This window comes from Sardina pilchardus, chromosome 24, assembly GCF_963854185.1.
Source record: "Sardina pilchardus chromosome 24, fSarPil1.1, whole genome shotgun sequence".
Taxonomy (NCBI): domain Eukaryota; kingdom Metazoa; phylum Chordata; class Actinopteri; order Clupeiformes; family Clupeidae; genus Sardina; species Sardina pilchardus.
The window spans coordinates 26,507,540-26,531,983 of NC_085017.1; the positions used below are offsets into that span (position 1 = coordinate 26,507,540).

Here is a 24,444-nt window from a genome sequence, read left to right on the forward strand (position 1 = left end):
TTTTCCTTTACACAAGGCCACACCCTGTTTAATGACATCATGTAACTGCTGTGATGTCACAAAGCCACACATGTGACATCATGCAGTGCCTTACTGAAGAAGTCCATTTCAGATCAGTTTCAGTTCATTAGGCTACAGTGCAGGCCACCAGAACTGATTAGCCTACAGCATAATGATAAAATGGGATGATATTCAAATGAAAAGGTATGTGGAACAACTTTCAGGAGCTAGCTTTTTAATTAAACACAATTAATGTACTTATAGGCTATTTAGTAGCCTAAGTATAATTAGACCACAAAATCTAAGCAATAAAGCATTTAGCCATGTTCAGACCAAATTTGCATACCAAACAGACTTAACTGTTGTCTAATTTAAAGCAAAATGCAAGCAACCAGCACTGATTTGCAGTCGTGAGGTTGAAGGGTGGAACCACTCCCACAGGTCATGGAAGTTTTAAAAAGTCAATTTAAAGTCAGGGGATTTGATACTGTCAGTGAATATAATGGAATTGTATGCATTGTTCAGGATTATCAAAAATAATATTTTTCCATGCAGTACATTTATTTCTTAAGTTAGTTCACATATTTCCAGGATGTTTTTTGCCTGCTCAGCACAAAGGCAGACTTTTTTTTGTACATTAATCAAAATACAGCTTGTTGCTCATTGAGCTCCCAATTTCACATTGAGAACCTTTAACCTGCTGGCTGAAGGCTATTTAGTAATGACAACCAAACCAAACGTTAGTCAATGTTTTGCATCTTTTAAATAAATACTAAAAAGAAAACATCTGCGTTGCACCGGCGTCCCTCTTCCTTTCAAACCAAATTTAAACTTAAATTAAATGTAACTTGTTATATGATTATTATACCACGGTTACAACGAAATGGTAAATGATAAATGGGTTAATTTACTATAATATTTTTTTTTCTGTTGCTCGGTTGCGAGGCTGTTGCTGTCAAAGTTTCTGTAGGCATGCGTTAGTATCCACGATATTCCGCAGCCAACAATGGGGGTCGCCATGACATCGAGACGGTTTTCTATTTCCGGCGAAGCTGCATTGTATCTGTTTTAACGTGACGGTTTACGGTGCTAAACATATCATAACGCATATAAAAGTCAACTTTTATATTTTATATCGGTTATATGTGATGCAGTATATACATGCTGAGGGCAGAATTGTCAACATTTCGAACGAAATCTAAGTTGAGGCATAACCTAGTTTGCTATGGAGAACGCACATGTTAACAGAATGAACGGAAGTTGAAAACAGTATCGTAACCATCGCAACGATACATATTTCCGGGTTGAGGAAAGAGGTGGATAGAGTGTTCCAATAGCTGTAGAGGGTTGCCATGGAGGTTGCAAGCTGGAGCTGTGGTTGTCAAGGCGGTTACTACCTGTGGTCATTGTGGTGGATATATAACAGCATAATATGTCCTTGATATTATATTAGGCTAAATATGAAACATTTCAATGTGTTCACCAAAATCTACAGTATATGCCTTCGAAAGTCCTGCATGCTGTTGTCTTAAAGGCAGTAGATAGCTGCATGTTTAAAATAAGGAATATTCTTGTCTTTCAGAAGATAATGGATTCTAATGAGGATGCAACTGCACCGGAGGAGAGAAGCATCACAACTAATGATGGTTAGATGTCCTAGTCTTTCCTTTCCATTATAACTTTACAATTCACCTATGCTAATAGATGTGTTAATCGTCTGTTATGTTATTCAGCTTCTCCATCCGCAGTTCAGCCAGCCTCCCCAGAGCCCACAGCAGTAGAGGCTCACTTGGGAGTCCAGCACTCACTTTCCACCTCCAGGATCCAGATGGAGATGATGCCATTTTATGAGTACATTATGGATCTCAGTGAGGAGTAAGTTACCCTCTTTATGTGTCCACAATACATTGCATTATACTGTACCCTTGTAGATAGCCATAGCAGTAAACTCATTATTTAATTCATTTTGCATATGTACTTTTTTTAAAAAGTGACTCACAGTGTAGTACATACAGTACATAGATTTTATCTACCTGAATATTGCTCTAATAGGTGCTTTGAAACCACAGTAACACAGTCAATAATCATTTCAATGTTTTTCCTCTGTAGGGAATGGGAATCATTTGCTGATGCTATGAGCAACCCTGTAAGTATAATTTGACTTAAGTGCTGTTTTTTCCCCCTTATCTGAAATCTTGTGTTGCAGTGTGTAGACAAAATCAAATGTTTTCTCCCCACTCAAAACAGGTGACAAAGGCACAATTTCTCACAGTGTGTGTGAACATAGCTAAGCATGTTACTTTGAGTGCATTAAAAATCATCCTACCAAGCCTTGCCAGAAGGCTAGGAGAGGATCCGGAATTGTTGACGGTACCAGATGAGAGCCATGGCTTTGGAAGCATCATCGGCACCAGTCCAAACCAACCATCTGTAATTTACATTGAAGATGGTCTGGATGTCCTTGAAGTTAATAAGGGGGTATTGACCAAGGTCATCCATAAAACAGGTAGCAGGTCATCTGTAAGATCCTGTGATGAGCCACCCATGAGCTCACACAGTTCTTCTGGAAAGAGGTATGTTGTGCCAAAGCCAATGGCCTGGCAGATTAACAGAGGTGTAAGCCGTACCTATTTGTGAACTGATGTATTTTTGCTTGTGCATCTGTGCTATATATGCTTTGTAAATAAAACATTTGAGGCTGTAAGAAATGTTATGAACTAACCAACTATTGTGATCTTCTGAAGGTCCAGCACCTCCCTGCAGACTGCTTTACTACCCCGACATGGCATCACACAGGAACACATCCTACACAAAGTCCAGAGGAGTCTTATGAAATTGAATGAGGCTGGCTTGACTCCAGCTTCAGAAGAATGGATCGACACCATCGTGACAGAAGTCACTCATACTATAGCTTCAACCTTTACCGAGACCAGACCAGATCTGCACAACTCAAGATATGCACTGTCACTTCAAAAGCCCAGGAGCATTGAACTGATGAAAAATATGTCTTTGAGGTTGAAATCATATATGGCTGAACAACATAAGCCCTCAAAACAGGTTTCTACTCCTGTGGAAGACAATTCCTTATTGGTCTCAACGACTGCAAAGGCAATGACTACCATCATACATGAAATGGAAACATGTTTGGATGGAAATAAAAAGAACCACCCTGCTAAAAAAGTACTAAAGACCATGAAGAGGGCTGTTAAAATTCTGGCATGCCAAAGTGTTTCCACAAACAACATTCCTGCTCCTGATACTGACGACTTTGGTGAGCTCGACGTTTGTGAGGAAGAAAAGCTTGGCCCGAATTCAGGCCCGGGTTCAAGTATTATATTGGACAGGCTTTCCAGAGACCAATTCTGCACAAAGGCAAAGAGGGCTGTCAGTGATATTTTCACTGAAAAGGTCAAAGTTGTGCATTCCACATCTTCAGCTGGACCTTGTTTTTCATCTGGGTCTGTTCTTGAGACTGACAACAATAAGGTATATGGTGGCCACTCTCCTCATCCAGTTTACTCTGTTGGTTCCATGATTGTCGAAGCATTTGTGGAGGAGATTACATCTATAATAGAATCCACTGAATGTGCAAGAGAGTCATTTACAAATGAGGAAACAGCAAGTGAAACGGAATCTGGTGAGCCCTCGGTGTTACCAAATGCGCCCAAGAACCAGATTGTTGAAGTGGCAAGAGGACTTTACGACAAAGTCCAACTAAAGTTAAAGGAGTTTTTCAAGAGCCCAGTGATTCTGTGGCGCAAAGGCATGTCAACCCCTGATATTGAGACAACAGAGGCCCTGCAGGTTGTGGATGTTTGTTCAGCGCAGTACCCTCAGCACTCAGGTGTGCAACCAACCAGTTCTTGCAGCGAACAGTTGCAGCCCTGTACCAGGCCACTGCTCAGAAAAGTACATAGTGATGGCACGCATAGTGTGGCTTTAGGTGAATTTCGTTTGACCCAGACTCAACTTGATGAATGCACAAGAGATGCCTTGAAAGGGGTCCTTACCACCCTCTTGTCTAAGGAGGCTGAGGATACATGTTTACCCTCCAGTGCATCTGCTGACACATTTGTGGAAAAAGTCATTTTCCAATTGGAGGATTGGATCTCTTCAAACTCTTCAATGACCTTAGACAGCAGCAGTGATCACTCCAGCAAGTATTCATCTGAGAATGTCACAGGGACCTCCGATTCAACAGCCAGAGAGTCCTCTTCTTTGGCATGTCTTCAGAAACTGTCTGGCGAAGTGTTTCAAACAAATGCTCTTAGGGCTGTAAGCGAAGCCGTGCTTAAAACGGTCAGAAGCCATAATTCTAAAGGCACACTGGATCAACATTATTCACCAGAAAGGGTTCAGGTGAGCTCCTTCTTTTTCCGTCCAGTGGAAACAGAGGCCTCCGACACTGACACAGACACACCTGATGTAGATGTAGAGTCTGCTGCATCAATCATGGTCAATGAGATTGTGACTGACCTGCTGTGTTATGTCGAGTCCATGCATTCAATCAAGATGGAATGTGACAAACCACACAAGGGGAGTTTCTTCACTAAAGCATCAAAACTGCATCAAAATCTACTTAAGAAGATGGAAGGTTTTTTTGCTCAAATCAAGGGAATAGGCTTTGACAAAGAACTAGGAAAGAAACCTACAAAAAAGGAAAACTCCAAAAGTGAGTGTGAGCAACCCTCTCCAGAAGAGCACTGCATCCACCCACTGGTTGATCTCCAGAACACCACCAAAAAAGTTCTGAGTAAGGTTTTAACTTTATACAAAGACGACATGGTGGGTGAAAATCCAGAGTGTGACACATCACCTGCTGTCTCAACTGAAGACGAAAATATAATAATGCAGCTTGAAGCTTATTTTGCCTCTCCTGAGTCACCTGTTCAAAGACTTGGTGATGAGGATGAAACAGTCCCGTCGCCTACAAAGCTTAGCCAGAAACTCTCAGAGGATGGGTTTCAAAGTAAAACTGCAAACCTTGTGAGTTCTCTCATATCCAAGGCAGACCCACGAATGTTTCCCCTGGAGGCTCAGAATGCTGCTTCTGATTTAGTCACAGAAGTGACTAATGTTGTGCAGGAACTTCTGGAAGCCACAAACATCCCTGATACTCCAGCAAGCCCATGCTCTGACATAAGGGAATGCATTGATAAGGATATAGAACCTTCAGAGAGCATCTCTCAAACAACTGAAGATGCTGATGTGAAAATCTGGTCCAAAACTTGCAAAACCTTCCAGAGCTTCACAAGAAAATTAACAAATGTGTTTGCCAAGCACCACCTCGCACACTCCAAAGCTGAGGACAAGGACAATGAAGAAGCCATTAACAAGGTGCTTGGTTTTATTCTGGAGGAACTTGCACAATCTGTTGATTTGGATGATTCAGAGGACCTCCAAATGGTAAGGGGTGTAGTCAATGACATAACAGATAACATAGGAGAGGAGGATGGCCAGACATCTGATGAAGCAGCTTCGGTGCCACATGTTTGTATTGGCATGAGTGATATGGATGAAAATGAGTCCTCTCCAATCTCTCGTGATTCCATCATCAACATTGTAAACACCGTCTCTGCTGAGCTGGTACAGAATGACTCTCTCACACCCACTCAGGATCTTACCTCGGTGGGGGAAAGGCTGGAAAGATTGCTCTCTAATGAGAAACTGAGCTCACTCTCCCACACTCTTAGCAATCTGATCCAGAATCTTTACATCAAGGACCAAAAAGGAATGACGGCCACAAAGTCAGTCTCTGATTCTCTTCTTTTGAACATGGGACAGAGTGGCAAATTCCCCAAAAAAGATATCGTCAGACAGTTTGTTCAGTTGTATGCTGAGGAGACAGTGAAGCATTTTCTCCTTCCATGCTTCAACATTCCATCACCTTGGAAAATGGATGTTGGAGGAGTTTTCCAACATGCTTCGTCCTCTTCATCTTGCCCCTGTTTTCTACATTCTTTGTCAGACGTAGTACCCCAAGGTGCCTGGAGATCTCCCTCACATATACTGCAGAGCACATTACAAGATCTTCCCACAGTCATGGCAAGTAATGTGATGAACTTGCTAGCCCCGAATCTGCAAACAACAGGTGAATCAGAGGAGCAAACAGACCAGCAGCCAACACCTGATAGTGTGCGTCTTTTTAGCAGACCTTCTTCAGGTGATCTGACACAGATTTCAGTGAGCGAGGATATTGTTATGGGTTCCTCTTATCCCTCACTGAACCCAATGGACTCAACCTCAGATGAGTACTCCAACTTGGTCTCTATATTAGTTGTTAGACTACTTTCCAAGTTGAAGGATCAAGAGTCACTCACTGATGATATGTTGGACATATCTAGAGTGCTAATTGGCAGGATAATACCAGAAATTGATGCTGCCTTGGCCATCGCAAAAAGGAAGAAAAAATGTCCACATGACGTGAGAATCAGAAAAGTCTTTAAAGTAATTTACAATGATCTCCGGCATGAGTTTGGCGGCAAGGAAAATCTCCTGAAGGCAATGATGTCAGAGGATCCATGTTTTGAGAAGTGTCTGGTCACATCTCTAACACGTGAGTTCACTGATACGCCAAACTCAAATGAAGAGAAGATCAAGAAGCGGACACTTCGGTTCCCAAAAATCTCCAAAATCAAGGCCTTTTTTAATATCAGTCTGAAGGTAAAATATCTTTAATTGACATAACCTACTACAATTACTGTTTTGTTTAAACCGTAGACAATTACCCTTTTGCCATGTTTGAGTCACTTCATTGTATATTATTATTATTTATCAGAAATCAGGCAATAATAGAAAGGCGGAGTCCACCAATATGGACCAGAACTTGGATCCAACCTCTGCTCATGCTGTTCCAAGTAAGACACTGGTCATTGATGATCGCAAATAAGATTTTGCATACAAAATTACAAAAACAAGATTACTGGTAAAATGTCAAAACCGACCATAACTTTTGTATTCCATAGCTGTCCTATGTGCAGGCTGCTTACCTTGTGTTCCACCAGTTCCCTCAAGTGATACGACCACATCTGCTTCACCAGAGGTGAAACCTCGCAAGGGCTTTTTCTCTAGAATCATCTCCAGTTTATCCAGAAAATCCACAAAGATATGCCCAGAGGCATTTCATTAATATTTCAATAAACATCATTTGCATCGAATGGCTAAAATATGTATGTGTAGACTAATTTGTGTCACATACAGTATACACACCTACCCTGGAGTTTTCGCAAGAGCACAATTTGAATTGTGTCCTCAAGATACTCTGGCAGTGAACAATGATGCACCTTACTTTTACCACGGGAATCGGGGGAAACCAAAAAAGGAGTGGGCGAGCTAAGCTGATGACGACAGTGCTACAACTCTCGTTTTTGGTCATCAAAGTCCAGAATCAGTCAGAGTAAACATTGGTCTTAGTGTTATTCAATTGCATGCAGTGAGATTTTCAAATGCATGCTTGGTGCCGCCCCTCGAGTTAGGCAATTTTCATTATTCGTGGCCAGACACTTAATCTGAAAGATTCCAGGGTCTGGTTTACTATCAGGGGTGTGTTTCCCAAAACCATAGTTGCTAACCTGTTGGTTGGCACTGGAAAATTGCATTGCAACCAACAAAGTTATAATTTTGGGAAACATGGTCCAGGCTAGTATACACCGCAAGCAAGGGCTCAATGTCACATCCAAGTAGAGTCTAGCTCTTCTGAAAGAAAATGTCTAGTTAAGGTCCAACTTCTTTTTCATTGGTTTTGGGCTTAACAAACAAGTTAAAATAAATAAAGTTTTAAAATAAATGTAACTAACTTAGTCTACTTTATTTGGTACAGCGAGCTGTAAGGTTCAATCAGTCAATCAATTAATCAATCAATGACAATCTCTTGACATTGTCCAAGTAGCGCTGTCTATGGCCCTGAAATAACAGCACTTTTCATTTCTCATTGTGCCGTGGTCAACAAAAAATTCAAATGTAGATTTAATCAAGTTTAGGGCTTTCGGCTGGTTTCGGATGGATGTGGTTGTGGGCTGCTCTCCCATGCCCACATCCACATCCATGGCTGAGGTGCCCTTGAGCAAGGCGCCTAACCCCTCACTGCTCCCCGAGCAGGTTAGTGTGTGCTTCACCTCCCTCTATAGGCTACTGTGTGCATTTCACTAATTCATGGATTGGGATAAATGCAGACACCAAATTTCCCTGACGGGATCAAGAGAGTATATACTTATACTGTACATGTGATTCCTCCTCTAGTTACTCTCCACTGGCTCTAGGCTGGCTATCACCAGACTAAGCTCAGTCTTTTAAGATTGAACATTAGTCTGGGGAGTCTGCGCTGTATTTCTGCTGTCCAAGAGGCATACTAGAGGCATGACTCTGCACATCTGGATAGTCCCTCAAGCAATCCTACCAACGATCCGGGTTCATCTGGAGGCTGAGCTTGTGATTGGTTCCAGCAAATGTGGACAGGAAGCAGGACAATTACAGTTTTTTCCAATCGTATACACACTAAAATTTAGGTTATAAGACAGTTAACAATACTTAACACTTAAGAAGCAAAACACCTGCGCAGAGCAGTACAACATTAAGCACAAATTCAGCTTCACACTTTTTGCAAAACATTACACACAGTGAATGTCAAAACATAAAACACATTTTAACACCTTAGACACAGATAAAGATTGTTAGGTACTTTCTTCTCATTACAAAGCCCTGGCTTGCCAATGACCACACTAATGAACAAATTGAATAATCACATCTACCAGGTGTGTAAACACACATGTGCAAAATTGAAAACGCAGCACTCAGGTGTGTTATGCTCGATCCTCGAGGGGCGTTCCCACTGATCTATAACTAACACTGGATAGACTATCCCATTGTTTTTCGCCCCATTATTCTTTATGTCGATCAGTGAGGATCGAGGCCCGAGGAGCGAGGGAGGATGTATAAAAGCCCAAATGAGAGGCACCCATAGCCTGTGATGTGGATGAACTCTCATGGCTTGATCCAGCTAGACAGAGAGATGATTAGAGTATTGCGTATTGTTGTTACTTGTTTGTATTGTTTCTTTAGTTTTTCTTCAGTGACTGTAAGTGTACAGTACTTTTCATTTGTGTACACATTTTTATTTTTCTACATTTTACAGTTGTAAGAACTATAATTTTGCCATTTTCTGTTGATTGACTTGTCACTGTAACTGACCATATGGTACAGTGAAAGAAAGAAATATTGTCTGCAGCATCAGTTTTGTGCATTGCTTGATGAGGGTTCATCAAAATATTATCTAAATTGTCCTAATGCTCTCAAACAATATGTTTGAATAAGATCCATATATTGGAAGAGGGTTTTTACAGATGTGTTTTGAATTTATTGTGTTGGTGTGTATAAGATAGCGACAGTGTGGAATCATTCAAAGAATGTGTTAGTGATATGAGAACAGTATAAGGTTTTATCAATGTGTTTATTGTTTTGACCGAAATATTTCATTTTGCTAACAATCTGTTATGTTCTGCTGATTGGGTGTTGTGTTTGGTTAATTGTGTGATGTGTTTAGACAAAAAGAGCCCCGTTTTCAAAATTGTGTGTAAACGATTGGAAAAAACTGTAGTGTGTGTGATAAATGCCCACTGCTGTACTCTGATGCGCGTCTGATGTGTCGACCAGCCATAAACGCTGAGTCAAATTCAAGACTCTGTTATTCAGTGGTTCCATGTTGGTGGAATGAGTTGTCCAGTGCTCTCCACTCCTGTGATAGTTTTGGGTCAACGACCCAGTTGTTTTCAAGGTTTCTCTGGATTCTCTGAATATTTTAATAATATAATGTACTGTAGATGATGGCATCCTCAAATCCTTCACAATTACATGATAAGAAACATTATACTTATATTGTTAGGTCATTTGCCCTCATAGATTTATACAGACTTATGAATACCTCCACATCTTTTCTTCTCTGGGATGCTCTTTCTTTTATCCCCATTCATGATTCCAGTTTCCCTAATTAGTTGTGAAATGTTTCTCCATTTGTTGTCTTTATATCATTATACACTTTTCCATCCTTTTGTTGCCCCCACCCCAATTTTCTTTGAGACGTATTTCTGCCATCAAATTCAAAACGTGTTAATATTTTCCATGAAATATAGTCAAATGTCTCTCCTTCAACAGTTGATATGTTGTCCTCGAACTATTCCCAATTATACGGTTGACATGATTTGTAAATCATAGCATTGTTCTTTTATTCACATTTTACAAAACGTCCCAACTTTTTCGGAATTCAGATTGTATCTTGTGGCCTAAAAAAATGCTATCTCAATTACTTAATCAGACTGGCTTATCAGTACAGCCACACTGCATTCACAACTCAGTGCATATTTCCATGTGGCAAGGTCACATTTTTTTGCCGACGTGAATAGTTACAAAGCACAGGCCAGACAACATTAAATTAATGGGATACGGGCCCATAAGTTGTAGCAGCTTTGTTAAATCTACTGTATTTCCACAGCTGCCTTCTATAGGAGACAACTTAACTCTGCCACGAGGGACCTGAGTACACGTATAAATAATTCAATAAATAAACACATTTAAATAAATAAATAATGATGCACAACTTTGAAGTATCGTGTGACACACCAAGGAGGGAAAAGTAGAGGGGAGGCCATCATGGAGATGGTTCCCACAAGTCAAAGACTAGTCTTCGTTGATGGCAGAATGAAAAGGGAAATATAGTTGGGTGGGCCTCAATTGACTTTCAAAAGATAGCCAATTAAACAACCTGCTTACATTAAACATATTGCTAATCGGCTGCTAATGAGTTAGAGTTTCACATCTATGGCAAGCAATAAAAAGGCCACACCATCATATACAATGTTTTTGTCTTTTTTTAAAGGTAGAGCTAGTGGGGACAGATTTTATAAACGCACACCCACAACAATGATTTGCTGAAGAACAACATATGATGGTCACTTCAATAGACATACATGTACAAATGGCAAAACATAAGAATAAATTAACAGAAATCTGTACACAAAACAACTGTACCAATTTATCTTTGGGCAAACATAAAAAATGACTTTTAAAAGCAAGTGTTTTGAAAATAAATGTAATGAATAAATCATATGGAATAAATCTAAATCAATAAATAAATAATCCCCAGAGCTCTCTTAAAAATAAAAAATACTTTTAGTTTCAGTATGATGAAAATATTTTTGTTTACATTATTCATTCATTTACTTAGACAAAAAGGTAGGTCACATAAGATCATCAACTTCACAACTTTTATACTTGAAATTGTGAAAAATGTCCAAGGCATTTAAACATCTAAAAATAATGCCAGTTTCATACAGGAATTGGCAGAGATCATTGTAGATGTTCGGGCAAGTCCAAGCCTTACTTGACTGGGATCAGAATAGTGCTATGGAGACAGAGCCCAGATAAGTGTCAGATCAAGCTACACCTGGTTGGTGAAGTTCAGAAAAATATGTATTCTAGTGTTGGTCAACTTGGTGTCCTGTCTGCATGCTAGTTATAATGCAGTCTTGACCTGTGAGCAGCACGCAGGTGCATGCTTGTCATTCGTGTGTCATGTGTCTGTATGGATGAATACTTGACTAAGAATTCTAGAATTCTCATCTTAGTCCCGTTCCAACAGCTGAACTGCTCCATATGAATTCAGGGCCTGCTCTGTCTGTCATCCCGGGGCACAAGGAGAGGCTGAACCGTCCGTCGTTGTTGCTGATCTTCCCGTGGCTGTTCCTGCCTCCAATGTGAGCGAGGTAGTCACCCCTCTCGTCTGGATAGCTCGAGCTAAAGTTGCTGACGTTTTCCGGCTCCAGATCGTTGAAGACTGAGTCACAAAGCTGCTGCCTCTTGATCTGCTTCACCCTCTTCCGTCGGTGCAGAATCACAGCGCAGACCGCCAGGCCAAAGGCCATCATACCCAGGATGATTGAAGTGGCCAGGGCCGCTGGGGAGAGTCCAGAAGTTGAGGGACTTCGCCAGTAGGCCCTCTCAAAGCTTGGACGCACCGGAAACTCGCAGCCTGGACCCATGAAGCCAGGCGGACACTGGCACACAGGCCCACTGAAGTGAGTGTAACACGTGCCTCCGTTCTGGCACTGGTGCAGCAGGCAAGCGTCAGCACGGATGCTGCAGTTCTTGCCAGAGTAACCCAGTGTGCACCTACATACATAATCGTTGACAGCGTCGACGCACGTGCCGGCATTTTGGCAGGGAGCTTGGGCACAATCGTCCACATTGATGTTACAGTCGGCTCCAGTGAAGCCTGGGCGGCATCGACAGAGGACACTCTGGCCCAAATCTACACAGTCACCCCCTGGAGGAAGATAAAGACACAATAAATACTATTACTATACTGTAAATTTGCCCTAGTTCAATAACTAGTAAGGCCATCTATAAAGGTCAACTGTTGAATTATTTTTGAAAAGGAGAGTTAAACCAAACATTCACAAATACAAAATTCTGTCATAAAGACAGACATTTTAGTTGACAAACTCACCATTAGCACAAGGCTTGTGGCTGCAACGATCAAGTCTCTTCTCACAGTTAGAGCCGGTGTAGCCGGGGAGGCACTGGCAAGTGTAGCCTCCTGTCAACTTTTCAATACAGGTGCCACCATTGAAGCAAGGGTCATCGGCGCAGGTCATGGCGATGATCTCACAGTTTTTACCATAGAAGCCCTGGGGGCAGGTGCACGAGTAGTCATTCTCCAGGTCCTACATGGTGGGGAAAAAAATGTTTGTTGTTATACTGCTGCATATTCATTTATTCATCCATTTATGTAATTTTTAGTTTAAAGTTTTTATCTATTTTATTTATTTTAGTTTTATTTTTTATTTAGATAGGGGGTTTTAATCACACATTTTATGGATGTATTTTTATACATTATATTTCCAACTTCTTTCTATCTTTCTGCTGCTTGGTTTTATATTTCTATGGTTTTATTGTTTTGCACAAAATGCGCTATATAAATAAAGTTGCCTTGCCTTGCCTTGCCTTGCATGCAACATTTCATGAATATTAGTAGAAATAGGAATCTAATGATGATGATAGCCTACATGTATATCAAATTTAGCTCCAAAGTAATCATAGAGGTCAACATCATCTCTAAGTTATGGTTCCAATGTTGAGGGTGATAAATGAATTAGGGTTAAAGAAGTTGACGCACGTTACAGCTGCCTCCATTCTTGCATGGGTTGCAGTCACACTCGTTGATCTCGAGTTCACAGTTGGTGCCACCGAACCCTGGCCGGCACGTGCACGTGTAGCTGCCCTGGCCCGTGTTGGTGCAGGTGGCCCCGTTGGCGCACGGCTTGTGGTTCGTGCAGTAGTTGAGGTCCTGGTTACAGAACAGGCCTCCCCAGCCTTCCTTGCAGATGCACTGCCAGGGCTGGGAGCAGGTTCCATGCAGGCAGCCTGGGTAGCGGACACACTGGGTGCAGTGGGGCCCCTGCCACCCCAAGCGGCACTTGCACTCCCCAGGGGACTCGCAGTAGCCATGTGCCTCGCTGCAGTCTGAGGAGCAGATGGCTGTGGTGGAGAGGGGTGGGGATGGGGAAGGGGGGCGGTGACAAATAGCAGAGGAGAGCTGGGGTTACAAAGGGAATTCCAATATTTCTGTCTCGCTCACTCACACACACACTTCTCCCCGCCATACCCCCTGCCTCCGCAGATCAATAGCTGAGTTAAGTGTGCGAGCGGCAGCTGGTGAGGCCACAGAGGTAACTAATGCAGGCCTTTGTCTGCAGCCTCCGCCTCTACTCCAACATGTGTCTCTTAGGACTGATGTCTGCTCCTTCTATTGTCCCTCCCAGACAAAGGGAACTGGGTGAGGAGGAAGGCAGTTGAGACTCACACACACGCACACACACACACACACGCACACACACAACCACACACACTCATGAACACACAAACATACACATACACACACACACACACACACACACACACACACACACACACATAAAGAGAGAGAGAGATGTCCTATGTTCCATGGAATTAGTTTTAGTGTTTGTCATAAACTTAGCCATATTTAGATTTGTATGTCTTTGAATTATGTATTTGATGGCATCATGTTAATGATAATATGCCCAAAGAACTTAAGAAAAGTAAGTCAAAGACAACACACACACACACACACACACACACACACACACACACACACACACACACACACACACATAACAAAAATGCCTTGGAACTCCTTACTACGATGTAGGCTTCTTAAATCCTTTGGAATTAATATTACACTTGAAACATTGTTAGTCAACCCAGTTCAGCTGAATGTCTCTCATTAACTGTGCAAGCATTGTTCTGTCAAGGCAGTTATCAGGCAGCCTATTATGCACCCATACAATCAGCTTGCTTTATTACTCAATTCATGGACATTTGTCTGAAAAGCCCTGGTCCTCCAGAAAACATGAGTGGCGTTGCTTTACTTGAAATACAATTAGACCTCAGTAGGCTAAACAATTGCAAGTGGATATGGACCACAACACACACACACACACACACACACACACACACACACACACACACTTACGCTCAGAGCAGTACTGTCCTTTCCATCCCTCCAAACAGTCCCTGGATCCGGTTTCATCACACGTATAGTGGCCCAAAGTATCATCACGAGGTCTGCAATAATCAGAGCAATCTTCGCCGTGGTAGTTTTCATCACAGGAAACGTGGTAGGAATAGCGCATCTCACTCTGCTCTCCATAGTGAATATCTTGAGACCAATTTTCGCCGATTGCTAATCTCCTTCTGGTGGCTAAACGGCTGATAAGATTATTCTGATTTTCTGTTAAAAGAAAGAGCGAAGAAGAAATGCAAATTAAGCACTGTTAATCTAACTTTGAAAACGCAATGCGTTTCTTACTTTGTAATACAATTAATTCAAAATTCAATTCAAATTCTGCTATAGAACTACCTGTGTGGTCTGTTGTAGATTCAGCGTTCCATGCTTCAATTATGAGAGAGAATGTTCCCTGGATGAAAGAAGATGAATAGAGCCAACTTTAACACAGGAAATACTGTATCATTTATGTATACTGTTAGTATAACTGGGTGCCCCATTTTAAAGAAATAAAATGTCATTTACCGGCCACTTGAAATGGAAAGGTACTCGTATGGGCACACTGTTAGCGATTGAACTTTGATCAGCATGTAGAATATTTGTTTGTCCTGTTCCAAACGTGCATGGTGGTTCAGCGGATATAACATCCTCGGCATGTTTCAAGCAAATTCGGAAAAATATATTACATTCTCTTGCCCGTCTACAATAACGCCGTGTTGTGGTGAATGAATGGATTTTCAGCTCAAACAGCCCGGATGATGTTACCTGTAAAGTTCATAGATATAGATCAGTGGGTGTATCAAACATTAAGGTCTCGTGAAATCTTTCATATGAATTGCAGCCTAAACTATGAAACTGTTGACTTTTACTTACAATCTGAACCAGCGATATAGCCAAAAGACATCTGAGATAATCCATTCTGTAGGCTGTAAAGCCCCGTTCTGCAAACTGAAAACTGTGGGGAAAGTATCCGATGGTTCTGGGAAAACGATTACTGATACATAGGTAGAACCTAAAACCTACGATTATTTTTAACTAAAAAAAGAAAATCCCCAAAACTGGAGTGGCGTCGGCCACTTCGGTAGAAAGTAAAGATTAACGGGGAAAGTGTACTCGTGCCTACTGCGTGTTCACCTCTGTGCGCCAGTCTCGAGACTGGTTAAATACGGCAGATGCAGTGCATCTGGCCTCGCGTCGGAGGGCGGGGCTGGGCAGCGACAGGTGGAGGGGCCATATGGAGTGCATTCTTGACATTAAGCATCATGTTCTTTGTTGTCCATCTCAAGCTATTGAACAAGGCTGCACACGCACGCGCCCCCACAGCAGGCGCACGCACACACACACGCACACACACGTACACACACACACACACACACACACACACACACACACACACACACACACACACACACACACACACACACACACACACACACACGCACACACACACACACACACACACACACATACACACACACCAAAGCATGAATATAGCATATTTGTTCATCACTTAGGATAGGTCAGAATAGAATGATTTAGTGAACTGAATGTCTGTTGTGGTTCTGTATGATTTCTGGAATTACAGTTTTTCTCGATTGTTAACACACATTTTCTGAAAGCATGCCTCATATTCTCAGAACTCTACACACAAATCCAAAACAACACACACAATGGGCAAAACTCCACAATTCTCCCTCAAAATGACACTTTACCTTCAAAACAATGTAATTTCTCCTCAAAATGCTCTTTTGTTCTCAAGAGACACACACAAGCCATCATATATTAAGACATTTATAAGGACCAGGTGAACACTGATGTGCTCAGTGTAAAACACTGCGATGAATTGAAAACACTTCTTCTCCATTCATTATAATGACTTGGGCCTTTTTTTGTTCGGTGTTACACTACAAACAGTAGACAAGCTGATACAGTAAGTTGAAATGCTTACCCTATCAATATTTTGAAATATCTCATTGTTTTATATCATTTTTCTTTGTATTTGCCGTAATGTTATGCCATTTTTTGTAGGACAATGCTCATGATTTCAGTTTCCTGTTCAGGAGACAGAAGCCCTTGTGTTGGTAATCTTTCGGCTGCCAAACAAATAGTAAAATACTGTAAACTGTGTAGGAATACAAAGTAGGATTACTTTCCCCAAATACTTGAAACATACTTTATTTTTACAGTCCTACAGAACAGCCCACAGGCAATACTGTACTACTGTGCTCATTGAGCTGTATTGTACTGTCCGGTACTGTACTGTATTGATACACAGCACTGCAATGTTCTAGTGGCTCGGATCTCATCAGAGATTACGGTCCTTGGCCTCCCCATCCTCCTCCTCTTACTCTCACTCCTCTGGCTCTGCCTCTGCCTGTACTACTACTGTAATACTAAAGCTCTGATTGCTAATTGTAAGACTGTGTGACAGGAGTTTGCCCATCTGATGAGTCAGTGTGCATGGTAGGGCAGTTAGCTTTAGAATTTGAATGGCAGTGTGTTCTTTGTGAAAACAGGAGATTTTCTTCATGAAAATTGTGTCTAATGCACAGAATTGTGCGCAGTGTTTTGAAAACAGTGTGTTATAGAACTGCAATTTGAGTGTAAAGCAGAAATTGTGCTTATAGTTCAGCAGAATCGGTTCAGGAGGTTGGTGCATGAGCTACATATTATGAGAATTGTGTATCAAGTACCAGAAATTGTGTGTAAACAATTGAGAAAAACTGTAATACTGTAATAACAGTCCTCTTTTGAGGACTATAAATGGTTTCCTAATTCAGATAAGTCTTGACTATTTGATATTTTGTCAATAGTTGATTGAGCTCTTTGATGTTGGAAAGTCATCAACGCTCAATCTCATATTTAGATCATAAACAAATAATAAACAAATACTGTTGGCAGTGTAGACTTTTTGCATCAAAGTCAACTGACCACCTTCTGAGATTATAATTCTATTGCAGGGCATCTAACGTAGATGTTGTGGCAAATGTCTTGCTACTTTAGTTGGACTGTGGACTGTGGGGGGTTGTTGTTGCTGAGTCAGGGAAATCATGGTAATCAGCTTTGTTCAGCCTCATGCCAACAGCTGTATGATAATTCATACACATGGTAAGCTATTGTCTGCCTGAAACTGACTTTAACATACATTACTTATGTAACACAGAAAAAAAGACTTCTTGAAATAAAAAATGCTATCTGGTTTAACATTTGCCAGTGCAAAACCTTTGTTGTTCTTCAGCAGACTCCTATACTATACACATGAAATAGAGACACACACTCAAGCACACCCACTTACACACACACACACACACACACACACACACACACAGAGAGAGAGAGAGAGAGAGAGAGAGAGAGAGAGAGAGAGAGACACACACACACACATACACCCACACACACAGAGAGACACACACACACACACACTCAGACACACAGTTGTCTGTGTGTGTTCAGGGCAACATGTGGTGTGTGGAAGCTGCTGGCTCGCGTCTTTCATGTAGGCTATTGTCATTGTAATCACTGAAGTGTGCCACCAGAGTCCGAGGGCCCCACCCCACCCCACCCTCCGATCGAATCACAATTGTTATGCAGAAAGGGATTCTTCCCCATGTGTTGTATATAGAGATATGCATCCTCACTACATGGTTTGTTGATACCAATGTTCTGGTAGGGAGTCTCTTACGATTTATCAGATGTCTATGCCACCACAGACACTGTTTTTTTTTCTTCTTTTTTCCTCCGTTGGTCTGTATTGCCTTGGTAGTGTAGGCCTACCATCCATACCATTTTAGTTTTTATGACTTTACTTATTCTTGAAATCTGCATAGAGCATGTTTTGTTTTTTTTTTCATTTGGAGAAAACTTTCATCTTTTTTTTGTTTTTGGTGAGTGACAGTGTCCTTAGGTATGTATTGATCTGTGGCCATACTGGGCTGGCAGATGGACAGTATTTCTGATTTGTCACAGAGGGACTTGAAGGGGTCCCTGTGGGGGTGACCATGCATATTGCGGGGCATGGGAAACCGGCGACCAGCTTCATTATGCATCAGTCTGCGCGGCTTATGTGGGCAACGCACACACACCCCCACACGCAGATGCCCGCACGCTTCTGACTTACTATTCAAAAGAGGCCATCACAAAGACTTCGCACAAACCGGAAAACCAGACAAAGTGATCTGGCAAAATTACAAGCTAATTGGAGTAGGTTTATAGGAACTAAAACAATAGCGATGTCAACAGAGGTGTTTGTTGTTTTCACACACACATAATCTAGATAATTGTCCCTGCACAATCAACTGAAGGATGAGTAGCAAAATACACACATGAGACATAAAATTCCACAACTTCAGAAACCAAGATGTGTAAAGAAAGTGAGATGTGAGAAAGTGAGCTCCTTCATTAAGAGAAGTGTTCCTTTTCATTATTTTCCACTGCGTGCTTTTTGTCCTTCTCTTTGTCCTGTATTTCCCCTTCTCATTGCTCTGGCATTTGCTCCCCAATGAGCGCAGTGGGATTGATGAGGGTACTTGCAGCAATAAAACACACAAGAGGCAGCAGACAAAAGCATCGTTGGTGGATGGATCCCCATTGGTGTACAAAATAGTTGTTCTCCTAGTTAATCTATTTTGTCATGATTGCATTCTACACTCTACATTCGTTTTCATTCATCCAGATCCACAACCTATATTCATTTTGAAAACATTATATGGTGTTTACGCAGCACAGAATGACTGTGAGGTTAGAATGGGTTTGAGGAGGGAAGTTTTGGGAGCTGTATTATTTTGATTATTTCTGTTAGTGTAGGAAAATGTAGTAAACATTCTTGTGTATTTCAGTGGGGGGCAGGCAGATTTCACTACTCTCTTACCAGATGCATATCCTTGCTCTTAGAGAGAACAGCTGCCATCTAATCTGATCATGCAGGGCTAATAACGCTTCCCTGTGGCATGTGATGGGCTATACGCATGCAGGACGAGGGATGAGTGGGGGAAGGAGGTTCCTCCTGGGAGCAGCAGTCCAGACTGGGACACTCGGTATGAATGGACCCAGGGTAGGGGGACGGGGTTAGAGGTGAGATAGTCCCTGAGGGCTAACTCCCCCTGGACGAGCGTTAAAGGAACAGCCTGTGATACAAACCTGGGTGTGCCTGTAGGCAGCTGAAAGCAACAACACAGTCATTGTGCCAGTGGAGATTTGCTTACACCACAAAGACTATTATGGGGAATATTTTTACTACAACAAAAACGTAGAGAGCGACTCCCTCAATACCTGTAAATGTGTTGATGTCAACAACACTGGCCAGCCCTCAGCCAGATAAAATCTTTAACGCTTCTTGGAAATTTACAAGAGGCAACATAGCTAATACACTGTTTTGCTCAACGTTTTATACCATCATCAAACTATTAGTTGAAGGAGATATAATATTATATTGGACTGGGAATGGATGATTCAAAGATCGTATCCAGTGAAATGATGGATGGTGGTGTTAATGGAACACTGGTACTTTGTACTATGGACTTCACTGTGCCACATGAAGTAAACCTGAAACACAATCATCCACATCTAGGTTTGATAAGTTATAAGATTTTTTGTTCTGTAAGAGGAAAAACAACCAGCAATCTAAAAATAAATATTACTAGGCTATATAAGATACACACTCCTAATGGTCATAACCTCAAAAATCTTTCACACCTAGCTCAAGTCTTAAAGTGCGCAAACCCTTGATTGGATTGTAGAATGTTGTGTCTTGTCTTTTTGGGATTCTTTGTCACTGATGCCATGGCATTGCATTGTTGTGCTGGCTCAGCTGTATAGAATTGCACCAGCAGGTGGTGGAATATACAGTACAACTGAGATGAAGAAGATATACTGTAGCACAAAAGTCATGGATCAAGAGTGGCACTCTTTTTCAGTTATATTGAAAGATACAGCTCACTGCTCCGGGTTAGTGTGTGCTTCACCTCACTGTGTGTTCTCTGCGTGCTGTGTGTGTTTACTAATTCACAGATTGGTATAAATGCAGTGACCGAATTTCCCTCACAGGATTCGGGAAGACTGCTGAGGGAGATTATCAAACAATTGGAGATATTCCGTTTCAGAACAGTCAGAGATTCTCCAAATACTGCCCAGATAGTGTGGACTGAAGTTACTCAGTCAGGTATTCCACGAACAAACACGGGTGGTCTCTTAGGATAACACAGGGTTAGTTCTAGCTTTAGCTGCAGATTGAACTGTTGAATTTCCTTCCACAGAGATACAAAGAGTCGGTTGAGTTAGCTTTGATAGGAAAATGATACAGAGGAATTCAACCTTCAAACAAATATACAGATGCAGCATGGAAAAGGTGAGAGCTTCACGTGACAATGTAACAGCACTCTGCTGGAAAAGGTCATCATAAACTTGACCCATATGTTGAGAAACAACAGTCAGTCAGTCAGTCTGCTGAGAATCTGCCAGCCCAATCTACTAGTGGTTTTCATCTGTACTGGTAGATCAGATGGCTGTCAGGCCTACATTTTTTCATAGGCTACTAATGTTATGTTGATGCATGATACATCTTTAAAAAGTCACTTCTACATCAGTAATATCATAAACGGTGCAGACTGAGACTCAAAGAAAAATAATTCATAATTAAATATGAAGTTTTGCTCTTTGCCAGGCAGCTAACCTTCCAAATCTAAACACCTGTAAACCTATTCATACATTTGTTTTTCTTTCAAATTAATAGGCTACAGTGTTTTACAACAAAGACCACAGATACAATGTTATATCAATATTACAGTAAATAAGACATCAGAGTGCCATGACTAAACAACACAATATGTAAATACAGATTTTAATTTGCTCCTAATATCATTGTTTTTTTTTAGACACTAGATAGAGTTTAAATGCAACATTTGTGTGTGCATTGGCTGCAATTCTCATGTTGAAAGACAATGCCTAAAGAGAAACTACTTCAGAAAGAGATATTAGGTCAGAAAATCATGGCAGGATGATCTTGGCATAGTGAAATCAGACATGTCAATTTGCCAATTTGCAATAATGAAGACCCCCATAATCATGCAGATACAAAAGTTCAAAGACACTCCAATAGAATGTAACAGATTTGCAAATCTTATTTCTGTTTATTTTTTCCATGTTTTCCCCCCAATTAATATCATATTATATTATTATATAATATTATATGTCAACATGTCATGACCAGCCTGTCACAACAATGTCAGACAGGCATTTTTTCCACTGTGTTGCTTCACCTCTTCTTTCAACAATAGTTTGTCGGTCACGTTTTGGAACCAGTTGCTGGACCAGTTGCTGGAGTCTTCAGAATCAAATGTCCCATTCTTGCCTGATAGGATTTCAGCTGCTTGACAGTCTTGAGTCTTTGTTGTGCTTTTGTGTAATTGTGCGTTCCATGATGCACTTACACTGAATGCAGTTTGATGTTCTTTTCCTCAAATATTCCATGTCTCCCCTAAAAGAGACATTGTCTGGATGACAGCATATTTTGCACAAAACCTGTATTTACTTCAGCATTAACTGATCATGTACAAGCTGCCCATGTCATATAGCCTACTGCCCGCATGCTGGGTTTTGAACTGTGCACTAATAACAAGTTGGATGGCCCGACAGACATGAAGCCCATCATTTCCAAAAAGAATGACACATTTTGATGCGTCTAACTGTCTAACTAACAGACAGTTCACCACTTTGCCTCAGTCCTTCATGGCTCTGGCCCAGGTAGGATAGCGGCATTTCTGTATCATGTCTAAATATGGCCTTTTTAACCAGCATTTGTGGATGGAGCATCAACCTCTGTGTTCTGGCAGACCGTAGGTTTTCCTGAACCCATACAATAACTGTCTAATGATACCCAATCATGGTTATCCTACTGTGATATGCTCCTGCTACCTTTTCTAGCATTTTGTTGCCCCAGTCCCTCCCTAGTTTTTGAGATGTTCCTGGCATCAAGATCTATTTTTGGACATGGGACTGTAGTAATAGTGACAATATGTAAGATGAGAGAGAGTGGTAAGCAGAAAACAAAGGGGATGGCCAACATGATTTGTTATTGCATCACTCACCCAACAGATGGCAGTACAGAAAGCTATCTAGAGTGAATGTCTGAATTCTTTGTATGTTGAACAGGTTGATGAACCCAAAATATCCTAACCAACTCAAAACAAACTCATTAGACAGACCAGTATTATGATGGATGGAAAGAGATAATTACCCTCCTATATAATATATTTTGTACATAATTTGTCTCCCATGTTATTGGATTGTTTTATCTAATTTCTACTGAAACTAGTTAAAACAACAAACTGTTCTCATCTTGAACCATTTAACATAATGGTTCTGATTGTTGAGGCAGTATGTTCTTTCTTTCATGACTTTGTCTTAAATCTGACGTGTGTTTTTTGTCTTTGTTTTCTTCTGTTTGGGTGTCAGCTTGATGGCTCAGTGATATTAAAATAATTGGACAGATACAGTATTCCATTATTTTAGTCAATGTTATCATCCACAATTCCAATCCATTGCAGCAAACTGTTCTTCACAGTTGCCTGTCTATTCAGAGTGTGTGCACGGAAATTGCCAAGAAACATAGCAACTCAGACCAAGCCATACAATTTCAGCCAATCACAGAAAGTGTGTCATTTGATTGGTCATTGACCATCAATGGTTGGGTTGACCACCATCAACCTTTTGTCAGAATAATGGAGTGAGGTTTAGGTTAAAAGGTTAAAAAAGCATGGGCATGACAGGTCCTAACAGAACCTAACAGATATAATTCAAACTGTTGAGGACATTATAAAATAATGAATTAACTTTCTGGCCATTGATAGGACATTTGTAGAAATATCAATGCACTTTTTTGATTATGTCTTACTATATATGCCTGCATTTGACAAAGCTTATTACACACTTATACACAATTATCAGAAAACAGAAAATATAGGCTATGGATACTTGGATAATGACAGATTGTTATCTTAAGGGAATATGAACTGTGAGGACTAGGACTGAATTGATATTGCCAAAAAAAATAAACGTAATCAACTGATCAGTCAACAACTTAAATAAAAGTAAACATGCAGTTGATTACACTATGCAATAAACTTCACCACTCATAAAGAATGGGTACATAGAGTGTCCTGGTCCAGGTTTGTGTTTCCTGCAACACCTCTTCCTTCTTGAGCAGACCAGCTGAACGCTCTCAGCTTTCTTATATAAACAGTACCTCCAGTGGCCCACCAAAGGCCAAAGGTGAGCCTCCCACTTCTGTATTTCACCTAGACACCATTGTTCTCCATAGACACTTTATTCTACCATGCAAAACTGTTTCCTTTCCGGGGCATTTAGTGGTGCCAATAAATTTGTTGCAACTATTTGCTTTGACAAAGATTATTGTTTAGCTGCCAGGATTCAGGTAAAGTGCAAATGCAAAACACATGAGGGTCCTCAGCAAAACTTTAATTTGTGCTCTGGAGGATGTGATTGTCAAACACATCATGCTTAACTGACATTCTCCATAAATTCCATTTCTCAAACAGAACAAAACCTTTTGGTAGAATAAATAAGACTTTGGATTTTGCCACACTCTAGTAAACATTATATGTGAGGGTTTTAGACGTAGCAGCACTGCTGTTTTTGTCAACCTCACAGCATCACCATTGTTCTAAGTTATTTGTGTGAACCTGAGGACCCTCTTTTTGTTGAGTAGCCTCCAGGAATTCTCCAACACCTTGCAGCATGTGTCACATGCACAGAAAAGTGTTTACCACCAACTGCTGACGTTAAGCAGGAAGGGAAGGAAAGGGAGGTACAATAAGTGTTTCTGTACAAAAAGCAAAGAAGTTTGGGACAAATTC

The 24,444-nt window shown here is 41.0% G+C and overlaps 2 protein-coding genes across 2 annotated transcripts; one reads left to right on the top strand and one right to left on the bottom strand.

Annotated features, from left to right (window-relative positions):
- Positions 1-5,491: 5,491 nt before the first annotated feature.
- On the top strand, positions 5,492-7,166 carry LOC134072980 (uncharacterized). The gene is made up of 3 exons (XM_062529887.1): positions 5,492-6,663; positions 6,779-6,857; positions 6,966-7,166. Exons 1-3 carry the CDS (start codon positions 5,503-5,505, stop codon positions 7,127-7,129), a joined length of 1,404 nt encoding a protein of 467 aa, XP_062385871.1. The 5' UTR covers positions 5,492-5,502; the 3' UTR covers positions 7,130-7,166.
- Positions 7,167-10,844: 3,678 nt separating this feature from the next.
- On the bottom strand, positions 10,845-15,687 carry dlb (deltaB). Its single transcript, XM_062529456.1, has 7 exons — positions 15,449-15,687; positions 15,101-15,340; positions 14,930-14,987; positions 14,543-14,800; positions 13,166-13,527; positions 12,497-12,713; positions 10,845-12,313 (listed from the first exon to the last, which is right to left on the bottom strand). Exons 1-7 carry the CDS (start codon positions 15,491-15,493, stop codon positions 11,607-11,609), a joined length of 1,887 nt encoding a protein of 628 aa, XP_062385440.1. The 5' UTR covers positions 15,494-15,687; the 3' UTR covers positions 10,845-11,606.
- Between the last annotated feature and the right edge of the window lie 8,757 nt (positions 15,688-24,444).

What these genes read in the sequence shown, in the direction of transcription:
- LOC134072980 (XM_062529887.1), top strand. Translation starts at nt 5,503, where the DNA reads ATGAGTGATATGGATGAAAATGAGTCCTCTCCAATCTCTCGTGATTCC. An exon ending in TTTTTAATATCAGTCTGAAG is followed by an intron (nt 6,664 to 6,778) that starts GTAAAATATCTT and finishes ATTATTTATCAG; the next exon opens with AAATCAGGCAATAATAGAAA. An exon ending in CTCTGCTCATGCTGTTCCAA is followed by an intron (nt 6,858 to 6,965) that starts GTAAGACACTGG and finishes TGTATTCCATAG; the next exon opens with CTGTCCTATGTGCAGGCTGC.
- dlb (XM_062529456.1), bottom strand. Translation starts at nt 15,493, where the DNA reads ATGGATTATCTCAGATGTCTTTTGGCTATATCGCTGGTTCAGATT. An exon ending in AGGACAGTACTGCTCTGAGC is followed by an intron (nt 13,528 to 14,542) that starts GTAAGTGTGTGT and finishes TCTCCACCACAG; the next exon opens with CCATCTGCTCCTCAGACTGC. An exon ending in AGAATGGAGGCAGCTGTAAC is followed by an intron (nt 12,714 to 13,165) that starts GTGCGTCAACTT and finishes CCCACCATGTAG; the next exon opens with GACCTGGAGAATGACTACTC.